This window comes from Alnus glutinosa, chromosome 8, assembly GCF_958979055.1.
Source record: "Alnus glutinosa chromosome 8, dhAlnGlut1.1, whole genome shotgun sequence".
NCBI classification, from domain to species: Eukaryota; Viridiplantae; Streptophyta; class Magnoliopsida; order Fagales; family Betulaceae; genus Alnus; species Alnus glutinosa.
Genome location: NC_084893.1, coordinates 4,708,304 through 4,727,231, shown reverse-complemented (window position 1 = coordinate 4,727,231; position 18,928 = coordinate 4,708,304). Strand labels below are relative to the sequence as shown.

At 34.1% G+C, this 18,928-nt stretch overlaps 1 protein-coding gene across 1 annotated transcript; it reads left to right on the top strand.

Annotated features, from left to right (window-relative positions):
- Positions 1-10,255: 10,255 nt before the first annotated feature.
- On the top strand, positions 10,256-17,246 carry LOC133874819 (nucleobase-ascorbate transporter 6). Its single transcript, XM_062312682.1, has 14 exons — positions 10,256-10,745; positions 11,653-11,750; positions 11,869-12,045; positions 12,383-12,483; positions 12,877-12,952; positions 13,041-13,100; positions 13,253-13,437; positions 14,685-14,781; positions 15,102-15,188; positions 15,786-15,844; positions 15,936-16,027; positions 16,146-16,223; positions 16,317-16,477; positions 16,868-17,246. The coding sequence occupies exons 1-14, from the start codon at positions 10,631-10,633 to the stop codon at positions 17,084-17,086; spliced, it is 1,605 nt and encodes a 534-aa protein (XP_062168666.1). The 5' UTR covers positions 10,256-10,630; the 3' UTR covers positions 17,087-17,246.
- The last annotated feature ends 1,682 nt before the right edge of the window (positions 17,247-18,928 follow it).

Sequence of the window (18,928 nt, the reverse complement as noted above, 5' to 3'; positions counted from 1 at the left end):
CGTTAAAATTTGGATGTAAAAATAGACGGGGGTAACAAATCAGTCTTTTCTCAAAATTCAGATACCATCTGTAAAGTTAAAATGAAACTGAGGTACTAAAAAATAAAGTTTTTAAATCACAGGTACTAAATATGTCTTTAATCCCAACAAAAAAAAAAAAAGCATGTGCCACGTTGGCCACGAAAGCCGGACTATGGTGAGATGAAAGTGTGCTGGATAGCACAACTCGTTTTAGAGAACTGGCTCTTTGGTATCGCAACATACAATAATTCTACATATCACATTTGTGTCTCTCTTTTGTCCCTTCAAAATTGATGTGACTCTTAAAATTATCATTAGATTAAAATTTAATAATGGTCTATTATAAATTTAATAGTAATTTTAATAATCACATCAATTTTAGAGGATAAAATGAAAACACAAATAGTGATATAAAACATAACTCGACAGCATAAAAGGGCTCATAATGGGCTTGTCACGAGGCTGATGAGAAGTGAGAACCCCATCTGTTTAAAGCCCAACTGGGTTCAGCACACCCTTACTCGGGTCACAACAGAGCCACATCGGCATAGGTCTGCCAGCAGAGCTACATGAATTTACTGGAGGATGTGCAAAGTTATATTATTTAAATTTTTCAAAATGAAGTAATATATCTTTAAAGTGATATAACGCGTTATATGCGACAAAATAAAAAATTAGTCATAATTTTTTTATTTTTTCATTTCAAGTAAAATAGAAAAAACTCTATTCCGAAGAAAAGACACGTCCATGTGTAGCGCTTTATGTGATGTACATAAATATTTCTAAGTTGATTATGAGCTCTAATACACAGGAGATGGAAAACCGTTTCTCAACACTCTCTTTTCATTAAAATTCATCTTTTTAATAAAAAAAAAGGGCGCGTGGAGACGGTGTCCTCCACAAATCATTTTCCATTGATTATTATTCCTTGCATAATGTATTCGTTATTGTATTTAGTATGGAATTGGGGTTGCAAACTGCAAAGGGTGAAACTGGAAGGCGATGCTCTTAAGACAGTACAGGCGTTGTAGAAAGACAAAAGAAATCTAAGCATATATGGCCATCTGATTGAGGACACTAAAGAGGTATTGAGTTGTTTGTAAAAATAGAAGGTCAATCATGTTAGACGAGATGCAAATGAAGCAGCTCACCGTCTTGCGAAGCAAGCGCTGTCTCTCAGAGAATAACATGTTATACTTGAGGAAGCCCCCGATGTATTTGCAATATTATTTCTATTGAGTGTTGTGCTTAAGATAAATCATTAATAAAAGTTATGCTGTACTACTTTCAACCAAAAAATAAAAAAGATGAGAAAGTTGAATGCTTCCGGATGAACTGCCTCTCACTATTGATTGCATGACGAAATTTTACATAATAATAGCTCCGGATGATTTAAATTTTTTACAACATGTCTAGAGTTAAAAAAAATATATATAAAATAGATCACTATTTTCCTTCGTTATATATTGCTTCCGCTACTAGTCTGCCTTATCACATTATCACATCAGAGTTTCATGACACTAAAGACAGTCATGTCGTGCCCAAGTTATTAATATCTCAAACCATAATTGTAGTGAAATTTTGTTGCAATTTAGCTCATTCCATCGGTCTTGACCGTTATGTTGAATGCAAAATCAAATTTAGAAGTCAAACCAAAAAAGTATCTAGAAGTCACTATTTTGTTATTTGTTTATTCTTCTAAAAATGATGTGAAAACCACATCATTCTTTGAGTATTTAGAAGTAGTCATTGATACATAATTGCATAAATGTAACAATATAATAGTTCAAAGTCATGAGTACTTAAGGACACGTACACCAAACTAAGTCTTAATTACATGCCACCGGATGAGTCTTAATGAAATTCCAACAAGGGCTCAAGTTTGAAAATTGCCCATAACCCTACAAAAGTCATCAAAATACATAACGTAAAGATTATCTATAGAACTTTAAGTAGTTATTGCATGTACCTTCTGGTTCTCCTGATCAGCCTCTAATGAACTTGGCTATCTCTTTAAAACATACATCTTACATGTAAAATATAGTAAATCCACGATTTAATAAGTAAGGAAATATATAATGTAGGCTATTTCTCATGCAAGAAAATCAAAGTTCATGCAAATATCCATAAGTATGCGTAGATACACCATATGGATCATTATTATCCTCCATATGACCTATACGTACCATTAATCATCTTACGGTGAAGTTGTGCATTCCACACGACCTTTGGTACAGCCCCACTACCACGGGCATTGCACATAGCGTGACAGCCTAATTGATCAACCAAGTCCAACCCTAGGTGATCGAGTCACTCAAACTATAAATATTTGTAATCAGCCGGTAGCCCCACCCCGTATGTGGTTATGCCAACTATAATTAAATGACAAATGAATCTAGTGTAAAATTAACAACTTGGCCATAGGGGCAAGTTTGTATGGTGTAGAATGCGCATGCCGCAATAATTAATGCCTTTTGCAATTTAAAAACATTTATAGTTTATAGTGGCCATGTTATTCAATCTCCTATTATAATTTTCTTGTACACAACATAACTGTGTAATAATCATGCAGTCAAAACAGTAAAATGAATTTCAATTTAAATTTAGGGCTCTCATCATAGTCAAGTATGATATTTCATGCTCATACAAAAATATACATTTATTGCTATCAACGTAGACATGCTAGCAAAAGTCATCATTTGGTGTTTTCATGTGTGTTTACTTGCGTGTAAAATTCATCGACAAGGTCTCCTTCGTAAAGCATAAACGGGAAAAAAAGAAAAAACCTTTCGATTTATAACTTCTAACCCGGCGACAAAGAATCAAATTAATTATCATTATATTTATTCATTTTTCTACTTCTCCTTCAAAGTGCAGAATAACCCCAAGGGGTTGCGGGTCGAGAACTCCTTCTCGTTCCCCTTCTTCAAACTATACTCTATCGTTAGTCGGGTCCCCAAATCACAAGTCATAACTTCATACATGAATCTTAAAAATTTTGCCTTCTACCCATGTTTCGTTCGAACAAGGTTCACACGAGACTCTCAGGGGTGTCTTGTTAGAACGAGAATTAATTGAAAGTTTGCACGAGATTCCCAGCATGTGTCTCGTTCTAATGATTGTGACCATGTTCGGATGACTACATTGCTCATCATCTTCTATAAGTCTTCCTACATCAAAGCTCCTATTTTTATTCCCCTTCTCACTTCCCATACACTATAAAACCCTAAAATCACCTCCTTTAACCCCTCTTAACACCGTTTTGAGCCTAAATGCACAGCATTTACGATTTGACTTTAAAATCTCAATTATTTCTTTCCACTTCCATTTTTCTTCGACCAACACTTCAAGACAAACCTTAGCCCTATGCATTTGGACCTATTTACCCTAAAGCTCGCCCTTTTTATGTGTCTAACTCTTTTGGCAGTCCAAGTCCCTCAACAGTTTCATCCTTTCTCCCGAAGCTTGTGTTTCTCATAAGAAAAACCCACTCATTTTTCTCAATTTCTTACCTCAAACTCTCTAAACTCATACAAGCCAAAATACAACATAAACACGATTCCTATACACACCAACACTGGAAAAAGAAAGAGAAAAGTTAGGGATGTGTTTGGTAAACAATTTTTTTAGAGGAAAAAGAGAAATGAATGGATTGAGTGATATAAAGTTGAGATGAATTTTGATTTTGATTTTTTTTTGTTAATGTAAAAAAGGTTGGGCTTTACTTTTTTATCAGTAGAAATGACTCAAATGAGATACGAAAAAAAAAAAAAGGATTTACCTTTTGAAGCTCGAGTTTGCTTGAAACGAGTTTTCTTCATTTCATTTAAAATATAAATTAGGAGCCGATTAGTTGTTTTTACAGGGGACAAAATTGTTATTTTAATATTTTGAACAATTTTGCCTCTTGTAAAACAAGGACCGGCTCCTCTCCATTTTACTTGAAATGGAGAGGATCCTATTCTGAGTCTGTTCTCAAGACCACAGAGCTCTCCTCCTTTTCCTCTTTTTATTTTTTTATTTTTTTATTTTTAATTTTTTTAATTTTTTTTTTTAATTTATTTATCTCTCTGCAACGTCTTGGACACATTTGATTCACATGCAAAAACGTCCCCGTTGGAATAGATTGTTTCCCATTCAAAAGAGTTTTTTCAATTAATCCAAAATTGGCGCTTTAATCTATATAAAAATAAAATAAAAAAAATAAATTGGCACTTTAAGTGGCTTGTTCGAACGGGGGATTGTCTCATTTGAACGAAGCCTCTAGACCAAAAATGTTTCCTAGTGTTCTTAACTCTTTTTACTTTCAACATGGTGGTCGTATGCATGATCCACATCTTAATAATTATTTCTAATTATCCTCTCTTGACCTTTTTATTTATTTTTTGGCATCCATTAAAATGTTTTATTTTTTATTTAAAACAAAAAATAAATAAATAAATTTGAGCAAGGTATTGCACGTACGCCTTAAAAACAGATTTAGAGGCGGGGATGTGACAAATAGACTGCACGTATTTTACTAAAGAGCAATGATTCACTACCACCTAAATATACAACTTTTCACCACCTTGTCTATGTGGCAAGGTGGTCCCCCACTTTAATTTATTTTTAAAAAATAAAAAAACTCAAAAAGTAGTGGGGGACCACCTTGCCACATATGCAAGGTGGTGAAAAGTTGTATATTTAGGTGGCATTGAATCATTATTCTTTACTAAATTATACCACGTGTCCATGTCTTACATATCTAATTGTTATATATAATATTATAGAAAAAATTACAGTTTAATCTTCAAACTGCCATCTATTTTATAAATAACTCCACGAACCGCTAACGCTTGAATTCTGACCTCTTAAATTATCAAAACGTTTTAAAAATGTCAATTTTTTTAAAATATGCCTATAATATTCTTGTCAAGTGTTATTTTTTTAATTAATTTTTTTTTTTAAAAAAAAAAGTAAAAAAAATAATAATTAAAAACCAAAAAAAACTAAAATTTATTTTTTATTTTTATTTTTTTAAAAAAAGGCAGCCACCCCCCCTTCTTGCATGCCACCCCCCTCAAAACTCCATTTTCTTTGTTTTTTTTTTTTTTTAAAAAAAAAATATAAAAAAATATTAGTTTTTTTTTTTTAGTTTTTATTATTTTTAAATTTAAATTTTAATATTTTTTAATTGAAAAATGACATATGACAATGGTATTATAAGCATATTTCAACAAAATTGGTATTTTCGAAAGTTTTTGATAGTTTAGGCGGTTATAGGGCTTGTTGGGCAAAGACATGAACAGAACAGAACAGAACAAAGTAGTGGGGTTGTTAGTTTTGAAATTAGTAAAAAGCGATGATGTGATATAAAATAAAAAGAATTTGTATAAAAATGTGAAAAAGTTTTGTATTGTAGTGAATTTTTTTGTTTGGATAATAATAAAAAATTATTGATGTGATATAAAAAAGTGAAAAAAATGGGAATGTTTTGATGTTGATTAGTAGTGAAAAATATAAAAAAAAATGAAAAAAAAGTACATGAACAGTGCTGTTTTGTAATGTTGCTTGACAAACAAACCCATAGTTCGAGCGTTGACAGTTCATAAGACTGTTTACAAACAGGGTCCATAATTTAGACGATTAAATTATAATTTTTCCTATATTATATGTGTATATCTATAATTGTTACAGGCTGTTATTTTGGGATCTAGATAGAACAACCACGTGCATGTGCGGAGGTGCTTATATTTGAGAGCAAAGAATTGAAGGCCAGACAAAAAAAGAATAAAGAAATTTAAAAACAAAAGAGGAAGGCAAAAGGAGGAAAGAGAAAGTGCTTTTGTGTGAGAGAAAGAGAAAGAGAAAGCACCAAACAAGGCCCATAATTTGCAAAGCCGCGGTCCCTGCACAGTGAAGGGTTGGGTGGCATGAGTACCCCTATAAAAAAAGAACTGAAAGCAACACCCACGTTGTGTCCCCTGTTTTTTCCTTTATACACTTTTCTATTATTCATCCATGCCCACAGAGATATTCGTTCCCCCTTCTCATATCTAACCTTTCTCTCATTTTTATACTATAGTTTTTTTTTTTTTAAATGAATAACTTTTGGGATAAATATATTTTAGCCCCTCAACTTATAACAATTTTTTTATAAAGTCACACGAATTGACAAGTGTGGCATTTAGACTCATCAAACTACTAATTTGTTGTAATTAAGTCGCATTTCTGTCATTCTTTAAAAAATACTTATTTTTTTTTTAAAAAAAAATTAAAATTAAAATTTCATGCAAATTCTTTATATACTAATCGAACCTTACTATATGTATTTAGTATTTAATCATTTTTTTTTAAAAATAAAATATGGATATCATAAGAAGAATGACAAAAAACGTGACTTAATTACAACAAATTGATACTTATCGCGGTCTAAAGTCTAAATGTCACATCTGTAATGACTGTTAGTTGAGGGGCTCTAAAATATATTTAGTCCATAATTTGTATTCTATAGTTTTGCCTACCCTACACCTTTTTTCCAAGCATAATCTCATGAGTAAAGTTAGGTGATTTGATTAAATACTTTTGGCATCCACCAATATGATCTTGACATATAAATGCCATTGAGGGCCCACAAAAAGTTGACAGGGAAATCTACAGACTACAGATTACCAAGAAAAGGACAAACTTATTATTATTATTTTTTTTCCCAAGGCTCAATTACTTTGCTTATAGATTTCAAATTTTGACAATCTTGTCCATGGACCAATCAATGCCTCTACACAATCTTTCAATAGGGCATGATTTGGGTTGTCATGTGGGGGAGAAAGAAATATTATGGAACATGATGATAATCATTTTTAAATGGGTCAATCTACAATTAATTTATCCCTTGTCCCTGCATGCCTTTCAATAACTAAAAAAAGGATGTCTTATTCAATCACCTTTACTTGCAATTGAATCTAACCTATCTTCAAAGTTAGCAATCCAATACAAAGCATTCACCAACTGCCCTTTTCATTTTGATACGCAAGTAGATAATTATGAGTCCACTTAATTAAACAACTCTTAAAATCTGTAGCTACTAGTTCATTAGATAGTTACTACACAGTCATATATGCTTTAAAAAATCTTGCATAAACCATAAGAGGTTGCTTCCCACTCCCGCCCACCATGCGGTCGGGCAACGCCACTCCGATGGCCTTATCTCTTGTTTTATTGGTGCTTATCGCACAGTTTGACCGTGCAAAAATTTACATAAACACATTTTCGTTATTTTTCTTAATGAGAGCAACTAGCACAAAATAATGATATAGAATGTAATTACATTACTGAAAATTACGGTCCACGGTTACATTTGGAGTCTGGAGAGGACTTTCATAATGATAATGTGATAATTTTAATCAAATTTTAATTTTTTTTTTAGAGAAATGATTCATTTTCTTTTCTTGTTATTCTCTTATCCTCCTACACCTACTTTTGAAAGTCACAATTGAATATGTGGAGCCCATGTGAATCCCTCATATGGGCTCCACAGATTTAATGGTAATTTTTAAAAGTAACAAGATGGAGAAGGACAGGAGAATAGTATATGACACATTTTTTTGGTTTTTTTTTTTTTTTTTTTTTTAAAGGATAAATAATTTATTTTTTCCTATTATCTTTCAATTTTTGAAAATCATCATCAGATCTAGGGGGTTCATGTAATTTTTTTATATGAATTCCACCGATCTAACGGTAATTTTTAAAAGTAGAAAGGATGAGATAAAGACAAAAATATATATATATATATATATATATAGCACATTTTTTTTTTCTTCTTTCTTTTTTTTTTTTTTAAAAATAATCAACAGGTTGATAGAAACTGTTAATTCATCATTCTAAAAAAGTCGTTATCAAGTAAAAATGTAATTTATGGCGTTGGTGTTGGATAAATTTGATACGGACAATCGTCGGTGAGTGTGATTTCACAAAGTCCGTCGAAGGTTGCTGTTATATACGTCAAAAGAGCTTGTCCACCGGGCTTCTTAGCGTTTGCAAACGTCAAAAATCCGACAATCGATACAATGGCAGATTTTATTCGGTGATGGCAACGGCGTTTCTTGGTCTATCCCTCACCGACGTTTTCTTCTGGGGTGTTCCAACCGACGTTTTCTTGCTTTGATACGTTTCATTAAATACCATTGGCTTTAGCTGTCAACTGATGTGGTCTAAGATTTTGACCACGTACTCCTTAGATTTGAAAAACAAACATATTTCTGCCCAATCGTAATGGTCATCTAGAGGTTACATAATAACACCGACTTTTGTGCTCACAACTCGATCGGCTCCTCGGTCGTCTACAGATTTTGTTATAGTGATTCTTACTGGCACACCCGACAAGCTCTTTTACTTACTTATTTTTTTGTTGCGTAACCAACATTCTCGATTAGAGTCTCGGTCTATAGTAAACTATATCAATAGTGTGAGATGTTAACGTAAAAAACTCTTTATTTGAGGGTGTAAAAGATTATATTTACACTATGTAAACTTCACCAAAAAAAAATAATTCCTACTTTTATAGTTTTATATCACATTAAAATACTCCTTCTAACTAATTTATTTTTATTTTTTTAAAAAAAAAACCATGATCAATATCAGTTTGTTTTTGGTAAAAATATATTGATGTAAATAAGAAAAAGAAAAACAAGCATAATGAATCATTCAATTCAACAACCCTAGGTTATTTTTAGGGTTTATATCCTGAGGAATGCCAGTTATAACTGAGAAACGCTGGTAAAGGAACAGGAGCCCGGTGAATGGACTTTGGAGGAATTGCTTAACTGAGTTAACTCTAGGGATAAGAGAATTTGTCGGCTGTCCATTTTTCCACCATTGGCTACTCGTTTGGGGGCTTTTTGGGCGACCCGATATTCCTCTGGTACAGCCCGCACGTGATCATCATCTACATAATTTTCAAAATGCCCCTCCCCTCAATTATTGCCGGGATGAGGAGGTTGTTCGGCCTACAGTAGTCTAATTAATTATCGAAGGGTATTAATGGCACTTCGCATAAAGAAAAAAGATTATTATTTATTAGATAGATGCATTCTTATCGGCAACTGCAAGTTGTATATCGAGAAAGTGATGTCGCCAAGGTAAAACTTTGTCCAGCTGGCCTAAACGCCGTCGTCTGGAGTCCTATCTTGGAATTAGCAATTCTTGCCTTGTCAAGACTCAACTTCAACCTCTTCTGTCTTTTGCATAACGGAATATGAAATGTGAAGTGTGTGATATTTGACTGATTTTCATGTTAGAGACTAGAGAGAGAAACCGTGGGACTCTTTTTGGTACAATTCAACTATTTTTAAGGTGTGCGATTTTTTTGAAAAATGTTTAAAAATTACAATACTGATTGAATTTGCTTTTTTAAATTATGTTTGAATAATTTAAAAAATTTAAGACAAAATTAAAAAAAAAAAAGAAGATAAAATCTGAATAAAATTTAAAAACAGACAAAAACCATTCAACTTTTATAAAGGTAAAAAGTTGTGTACATGTTTAAATGAAAATCATTTGCTTTGGTAAAGGTTTTTGGTCCCATTTTTTTAAAGGTAAAATGTTATGTAAATGTTTAAATGCAATTCTTTTGCCCAAAAAATTAGCCAATTACAACTTTTATTATAACCGATTATAAAATTATGTGATTGACGTAATAAGTATTAAGCAATAAAATTTAACACAAGAATTTAATTGTTTAGTAATTAATGTAATAAATGTCACGTGATTTTTTTATTTTTTTATATTTTTTATATTTTTTTTGTAAAAGTCACTGTCTAGAAAACGTGTTTTAGAAAAGAAAATAAATTGGGGTGGGAGATGATTTTCCAACCCCTACTTTTGGACTTTTGGTTCAGAAGTTTTAAAAAATCGTTTTTTTTTTCTTCAAAAGAAACTACTGCTAACAGGCCCTTATTTAGTTATTAGTTGCGTTCATCTATCTTCCTTCCTTCCTATATCATTCATATTAAATCCTCACCTGCTCCCAGACACACGCTTCTTACACCGTTTGAAGGGATTGCTTCGCTAAAAAAGACTCTTCTTATTTATCTTTTTTATTTGAAAACATTCCCCACTTTTCAGTGACATTTTAGGTGTTGTGGGGTAGTACGTACACAGATTTATTGACTTTAAAAAAAAGGGTTTGGGCACTTGATTTTGCTTCAAAAAGATTGTTAAAAGGCACTTTTTCTGGCCTTTCTCATTCCCCATTATTAGTTTTCTTCAATTACTACCACTATTTGTTTCACTCCATCTAAACCCAACAGTTACACTATCATTTTCCACTTCATTTTCTTTTCCTATTAACAGTTCCCACTTCCCACACCTCTATAATATTCTCTTCTTCTCTATATTTAGTGGGTTTCCATGTGAAAGGTTCACTCTTTGGGGTCCTCATATTATTGAGTGTTTTGTTTTGTGTTCTCTATGCCAAGCTCTTTTTACTGTGTTTCTGCAGGATTTAAGATCTGGGCTGTGCTTAGATTTGGGTTTCATACAGCTTTTCTGTAGTAACTTGGTTCTTGTAATTTTTGTTTTCTATAGAGTTTTAGAGAGAGAGAGAGAGAGAGTTCTAGAAAGAGAGAGATCAATGGCAGGAGGAGGTGGTGGTGGTGGAGGTGGAAAAGCAGAAGAGCCACAGCCACACCCACCAAAGGATCAGCTACCCAACATTTCTTACTGCATTACCAGCCCACCTCCATGGCGTGAGTATCTCTCTCTCATCCACAAGTTTCTTTTTATTTTTTTGTTTTGTGCTTGCCTTTTAACTTGGATTCTGAATTGTAGTTCCTTTTGGAAAGTTAGTGCTAGATTATTCATGTGGGTCTTAGTTTCTAACTCTGATTCTTCTGAATCTACCTGGTATATTTAAGGCAGGTTTTGTTGTAATAAGTTAGTTTGATTTCGGATACGTTCTCTCTGTGTTTAACCGTTCAAAGTATCTTTTCTGGTCTCTTTTTTGCTTTCGCAGATACCCCTCTTTTCAAAAAAGTAAATTTCTTTAATATTTTGGAAAGCACCTCGCTGTTCTACTGACAAATTCTGATCTTGTTAAAAAAAAAGAAAAAGAAGAAGAACTGATTTTCACTAAACTTGAGTAGCCTCTTCTTTTCTTTTTCTTTTTTCTTTTTTTGTTGGTGTGGGAAATTTTCTGTGATTTTATTTTATTTATTTTTTACTGTTTCGGGAACTCTGGAGTGTTCTGTCACCAGGTTCCATGCTATATGCCTATTTCTAAGTTGGTTGCAGCGATTTTGGTTCCTTTGTGATTTTGTTAATTTTGAATTTCCTTTTAAGAATTTTTTTTCTACTTTTTTTTTTTTTTTTTTTTTTAATCTGTTTGGTTATTCTCCCCTGGTTCTTTTAGACTCTCATTTTACGGCTCATCTCAACACAAGAATACCTCTTTCTGACCATTTGGGGATGGCTGCCCTAACCATCATTAGTGATTTTGATCTACGCAGAAATATTTTAGTTCAATTATATTGTAACAGCTTAAAGCTTGGGTAATTTATTTATTTTTAAATTACTTAGGTGCCTTTGGTTTCAATTTTTTTCGTTGCTTTCATTTGTAAATCATTAAAAGACTATGCTGTTATGGGCATGATGCAGCTGAAGCCATCCTTCTTGGATTTCAACACTATCTTGTGATGCTTGGCACGACAGTTCTCATCCCCACTGCTCTGGTTCCCCAAATGGGTGGTGGAAATGTAAGCCTTTGGAGATTTTTGTTTTTTTTTTTAAAAAAAAAAATGTTAATTTCAATTAAATATTGAAATTTATTTAAGGGTATAATTATGACTTAAACCACATGTGCCATTGTTGTAGGAGGAGAAGGCAAAGGTGATCCAAACCCTACTCTTTGTTGCTGGTTTGAACACATTGTTGCAGTCATGTTTTGGGTCTCGACTGCCTGCTGTCATTGGAGGGTCATATACCTTTGTCCCGACCACAATTTCAATTATCCTTTCTGGTCGATTCAGCAATGTCCAAGACCCTATAGAGGTTTTGTGATCTCAAACCCATTCTATAATATTTGTTGGTATTTGTATAATTTGCCGAATTGCTTGTTAATGTGGTGTACATGTTTAGTGCAAGTATGACACATAACTAGTGCCCAGCATGGGATATTGCTGGATATAACGTGTCTTTAGTTTCCCTTCAATTGGACTAGCATGCAATTAATGCCAAAACTCTAAATGCTTATCATGTCTTACTGTAATCCATTTGGAAAAAAATAAAGAGGAAGATGAATATCATGCATTCAAACTTCACATAAATCTAATTGATGTTTGCACCAGCTTGGTTGTAACCATGTCACCATGTGTTGATGCCTATACAGAAATTTAAGAGGACAATGCGGGCAATCCAGGGTGCTCTTATTGTTGCTTCAACTATTCAGATTGTCTTAGGATTCAGTGGCCTTTGGCGCAATGTTACAAGGTTAGTTCAGAACCTATACAAATATATTAATTGAAACAATCCTCAGGGAACTTGGGGATTTTTTTCCCCTTTTCTCCCCTGATATATAATTTTAATTAGCTGGGTTCTGTTTGCTTGGACCTCATATGAGACCGTTGTGTAAAATGCCCCATTGAACTATGTCATTTTCCATGGATTTATTTTTGTTGGTTAATACTAATATTAGTTTAGTTACACCAAATCAATTTGATTTCTGAAATAGAGATTATTTAAGCTCATCAGCTTCATACTGACGCATTTCTGCATTTTCTCCAAAAGAGTCTGCATCAAACACAAATAACTGAATACTGTATCGTGATTGTTTTCTTATTACAATTTGGAAATTCGTTTGGTTTGATTTTTCCATTTCCTCAGGTTTTTAAGTCCACTTTCAGCTGTTCCTTTGGTAGCACTAGCTGGATTTGGCCTTTACGAGTTTGGTTTTCCTGGGGTAAGTCTTCTTTTGCTGCAATGTGCTGTCATGTACACACTAGATATTTTGGTACTTTTGGATGCTAACTCTTGCCATGAATCTCTAGGTTGCGAAATGTGTAGAGATTGGACTGCCAGAGCTTATTATTTTAGTTTTTATTTCACAGGTACTGGTCTTTAATGTCTCACCCATCCAGTTCGTACAGTTTTGAATTTATTATGAACTATAGTTTCTTGCCTTCTATGAATTATATCTGTAAGCTTACAGAGTAATGGTTATTGTTAGGCTAAGATTGTTATTGTCTTAACTCTTATGCAGTATATGCCCCATGTGATACATTCAGGAAGAAATGTCTTTGACCGTTTCGCAGTAATTTTCGCAGTGGTGATTGTATGGATATACGCTCACCTACTTACTGTAGGTGGGGCATATAATGGTGCAGCGCCGAAAACACAAATAAGCTGTCGCACTGATCGTGCTGGACTTATAAACGGTGCTCCATGGTAAGTATAGGTTGTTTCATTAAAGAAATTTTCATTTCAACATTTCTTCTGGGATAACTGATGATTTGATTATGGAGTCACGAAATACATGGCCTTTATATGGGCTTTGTATGACTGTTTGATTTATAATAGTCCATGGAAATACCTTTCCATAATCATGAATTTGTAAGACAAGCTTTTTATGGATGTTTATCGTCAATTTTAATGACTTTCTTGTTTGTTAAAGCATGTACCAAAAACTCATTCAATTGGATTGTGTTGTTTAGTGTTAGTAGGAAATAGGATTGGGTAATTTACAATTATTTGATAAGTGAACTGAAGCTAAATTAAAGACATTTAGTTTTCCCTTTTATGAGCTTTAGTTGATTTGGCAAGCTTATGGTTACATAGACTGTCTAGAGAAATTCCCTTTTTTCGGAGGTGGGGGATTTGGGTTTCCGCAAAGATGGTTTTTCAAATGGTTCCTCATTTCAAACAAAGAACAAGACTTTCAAATTATGCTTTGTGAATTGTGATTTATGCTTTATGATTTGGGTTTCCACACAGATGGCATCTATTATATTCTTTATAGGTAGTTTTAACACTTTACATCTGTTAGAAGGGTCATTACGGTTAGTGGGTCATTAGGGTTTGGGGGTATTTTGGTCATTGTAATGTTCCCCTAAACCTATATATTAAGATGTGTGGTAGGCTACTGTAACAGAATAATAGCCTCCACCTTTTCTGTCTAAACCGTTTATGCAAACAATAACATAGTATTATGACCAAAAGTATTGAGTTCGAACCTTGTCGATGTGATTCACCTCAATTTCAATTAAATATTTCACGTGTTGGACTTCATCTATTAAAAGAGAGTTTGACCACACGTGAGTGAGAGTGTTAAAGTATTTGATTAAATGATTAAATTTACCGTCCTCTTATTAGCTTAAGCTTTTGGGATAAGTGGTGATTTAACAACATCATTAAGTTGCCAACCTCAGTTAGTTGACAAAGGATTCATAGAGCTGAGCCCATTAGTTGGTATGCTTAGTTTCAGCTGAGCCATCATCATTAACTTTTGTTGCATCATATACAGGTTCGTTTATTGAACCAAACCTTGGATATAAGTGTTATTATTTAAATTATAGTTTGATTACAACCTCAAGATGCTTCACTATAATGATTACTTATCTGCAAACATAAATTAATATTTGGGTTTGATACTTGACATGAGTGAGAGAATTAATTCTTGGAATATGAGTTTGCAGGATAAGAGTGCCATATCCCTTTCAATGGGGAACTCCTTCATTTGATGCCGGCGAAGCCTTTGCCATGATGATGGCTGCTTTTGTTGCACTTGTAGAGGTGTGCTTTTTATATTTGTACTATTGCAGTTATTTCTTATGACTTCCCTTTGAAGTTCATTAATGAGTTGTTGATGAAGGGCTAGAATATTCACCTTCAGTAGAGCTCTGTGACATCTTTAAATTATATGAATATCATAGTTGTGCATGAGTGGACAATTTAACCTTTAATTAAGCAGTATGATGTTCTTCTATTAAGAGTCGAAGGTTCTTTTTTCAAACTAATATTTCATTATCTGAATGCTTGTCTCTGATGATGTTAATGTTATTTGATCTCTTGGAGTTGACTCATTTCTCATTTAAGTCCAATGATTTGAGCAGTCCACTGGTGCTTTCATTGCGGTATCAAGGTTTGCAAGTGCGACTATGCTGCCACCTTCCATTTTCAGCCGTGGAGTTGGTTGGCAGGTAATTATAAAGGCTTGTCCCATCATATTTAAGTAATGTGGATCATTTCGAGCTTAACTTCTATTGAAATAAAAAGTGCTATTAACCTTATAGCCTGGTATCACTTTTAATCCCTCTTCCACCCCCCACACAATAGACACCACCCACAAAAAAAAAAAAAAAAGAGAAAAAAGAGAAGAAAAAAGAAAAGAGTGAGTGAGGCCTTTTTCTGATCTCGCACAGGCACATACACATATAAGGAAGAAGAAGAGAAAATATAAATGCACCAATTGATTTATAATAAGAACAAGAGAAGAAACAGAAAATTGCATTAGGGGTGTATATTTTGATGTATGCTATCCTATCTACCTGATCTGATCAAACAATTCTTTTAATGAAAAAAGATTTGGTTCGAAATCATAAGAAAAATATAGGTGCGACGATTAGACAATTATTGTATCACTCATTTCGTCTGTGGGTTGGGTTCCGAAGTTCACAAATGATTCGTCTGTAGGTCAAGTATAACTATGTTTGATACCATTATGCAAGTCTGGTGAAATTTAATTTCAAGTGAGGATCGGATTCTTATTGTGCATTATTTTTTTTTTTTGCTCACAGGGAGTTGGCATCCTGTTGTCTGGGTTGTTCGGAACTGGGAATGGATCCTCTGTATCTGTGTAAGACTCTTAATAGGGAAACATACATGCTATTTGACTATTCTATTCCAATTAAGCAAAAAACTGAGGACTTTGCTTGGCTGATATACAGAGAGAATGCTGGTCTCTTGGCATTGACTCGCGTTGGCAGTCGAAGGGTAGTACAAATATCAGCTGGATTTATGATTTTCTTTTCCATTCTTGGTAAGCTCTTGATTCATGAGATGTTCTCAGCCATATGAAAATTGATTATTATTATCAATTGGCCTTTCTTTGTGAACATTTTGTTCCTGTTATCATTCTACTTTCCATCATTGTACAGGGAAATTTGGTGCAGTCTTTGCTTCAATCCCAGCCCCTATTATTGCTGCTCTATACTGTCTTTTCTTTGCCTATGTTGGTACGTCTCCGTGATTTAACAGGTTAAAAAGCAGACATGTGGACATCTGATTCATTTTTATTGTTCTTAGTTATTCTTATTTTGCATGCGCAGGTGCGGGGGGACTTAGTTTTCTTCAGTTCTGCAACCTAAACAGCTTCAGAACAAAGTTCATCTTGGGCTTCTCTATCTTCATGGGCTTGTCCGTGCCACAGTACTTCAATGAGTACACAGCAATCAATGGTTATGGTCCAGTCCACACAAGCGGAAGATGGGTATGCATGACATGTCAACCCTGAATCTATCCTGATCCTATTAAGCTTTTGTTATAATTGTTAAATTTTTGATATTGATTAAATGATTAAATTCATCACTTAAGCTTTTGGAATAAGTGGTGATTTAATATGGTATCCAAACAAATGTCATGAGTTCGAACCCTATCTCCGCCATTCACCCTCCCATGTCAATTAAATATTTTACATGTTGGGCATCTCCTATTAAATGAGAGTTTGAGCCCACACGTGAGGATGAGCGTTAAAATATTGATATTGATTAAATGATTAAATTTACCCATATATTTCAGTTTAAGCTTTTGGTGATTTAACGATAATCATTTCATGGTCTTGAGCTCCACTGACGAAAGCATGCCTCTTTCCTTTTTGCAGTTCAACGATATTGTGAATGTCCCTTTTTCATCAGAAGCGTTTGTTGCGGGCTGCTTGGCATATTTCCTGGACAACACACTGCATCGGAAGGACAGCGGAATCAGGAAAGACAGAGGTAAACATTGGTGGGACAAGTTCCGGTCTTTCAAGGGTGATACCAGGAGTGAGGAATTCTATTCGCTGCCCTTCAATCTAAACAAGTATTTCCCGTCTGTGTGATAACAAACAGCACTGAGTTATAAGGTCGTCCTTTCATATATTTCTCTGTTGAAGGTTCTCAAAAGTCTCTGTGGAATCTTTTTATAAATTCATTGTTGTCTCTATTACATGTGAATCTTATTTACACGCTAAAGCAGTATAAGATTGGCCTTTCCCTCTATAGGATGCCTTAGAACATTTATCACTGAAGTAGTTTTATTGCTCTCCATTCTTTTCACTTTGTTTCTCTGTCCATTTCACTTTGACCTAAGCCGTTTAAGTATATTATGATTTTGAATGATATTTTAACTGCTTGATTTGTGAGCTACCTTTTGGAGATTATTTGTGCTTGTACAATGACTTAAATTCAGTATTAACCTGGTTACATATAAGCACAAAATAGTCAAGTGAGGATTAAGCATCCCCAATCTCCCAAACAAGATAGAAGTGAGGCCAAGATTCTATCATTCATTTCTCTCCAAAGACACCGTAAAAGGTAAGACGACACCATTTTTTACATTGCCGCTCTTTGAGGAGTGGTGGAATTAAAGTCTTTCTTTATTACTCTCCTCTTTGCAGCTGTCTTGGACTTTTCTAATCTGCTGGATTTTCATGTTTCCTTTATATATATATATATATTTTTTTTTTCATTCTAGTTAGATGTCTTTTTTGTATGTGTACCGGGGTTACGCCTTTTATATATATAAGAAAAGATTTATTAAAAAAGTGTAAAGGCGCCCTTAGGTACATAGGAAGTATACGCCAGAAACACTCAAAACTGACCTGCAACAACCACCAAAATCAACAGAAAAACCCCCAAAACCCAAGAAAGAATAACCAAACAACTACAAAGGAGCCCAAAATGAGTTACAAGAAAAACTATACGCCCGAGAGACGACCCACAACCCATCAAAGCAAACCCCTACAAAAGGTGGGCCTATCTTTTGTGGAAAATTCATACGTCAAGTTGCAAACAAGGAACCAGGATGTGGCAGCTTATGGGGGGGGATTGGTGAGCCTGGAATTGGAAATATGCAGCATGTTAGGTTTGAGGATGCTGTGGTACCTGCATGTCATTTTCTAGTGGGTGAAATTGGGTTTGATAGACCATAGAATTGAGCATCCAATAATTGATGAGTCATTTCTAATTAATCCGGTGATGGAACTCCAAATTGATTTGAATTGTGACAGACACCTACCTCGCCATGCCTTTTAAAGTCAAATTTGACTCGATGACAAGAGTATATTATGGAAGGAGCCAAGGGGGATTAGGGGAATTAAGAACATTCATTCGGAATCAATGGTCTGAATTGAGCCACATCAGCCAAAAAAAGAATAAAGAAAAAAGAAAAAGGAGAAGTTAATGAGTCGTTGGATGATCGACTTCTACTCCACTCTCGAGTCCGTTCAGGGGGGGTGATTTTACCACACTCAATGGTTCGTAGGGTTGCTGACTACCCCCTCATCCTCCAAGGAGATAATCGGCTACCTCAAGTATTGGTCCAACCACCCATTTGCTTATTTGCCTTTTCTTTTAAGGGTTGGCGTGGCTCAATTCAAACAATTCAAATTAGAGGGGGACATTGGTCCAAGCCAAATGACATTTCTATGCCTAAAATAACCCAAGGGTGTGGAACCATGTGAAAACAATTGCGTTTAGGTCAAATCAAACTGTTGTAAGTAAATGAACGCCAATTATGGTGCCAATTTTAGAAACAATTTGTGACGTCCCACATCGTTTGGGTATGGGAATGTGTATGTGCTTATATGTATTTTCGTACCCTTTTTGATAATAACGCGTTTTAAAACCGTGATGATCATGAACTTATAATAAGATAATAACTCTGTAATTAAGTGTACTTC

Excerpts from the sequence above, each read along its gene's own strand:
- LOC133874819 (XM_062312682.1), top strand. The coding sequence starts at position 10,631 with ATGGCAGGAGGAGGTGGTGGTGGTGGAGGTGGAAAAGCAGAAGAGCCA. Across the intron at positions 12,953-13,040 it reads ACGAGTTTGGTTTTCCTGGG|GTTGCGAAATGTGTAGAGAT; the intron begins GTAAGTCTTCTT and ends ATGAATCTCTAG. Across the intron at positions 16,028-16,145 it reads GATTTTCTTTTCCATTCTTG|GGAAATTTGGTGCAGTCTTT; the intron begins GTAAGCTCTTGA and ends ATCATTGTACAG.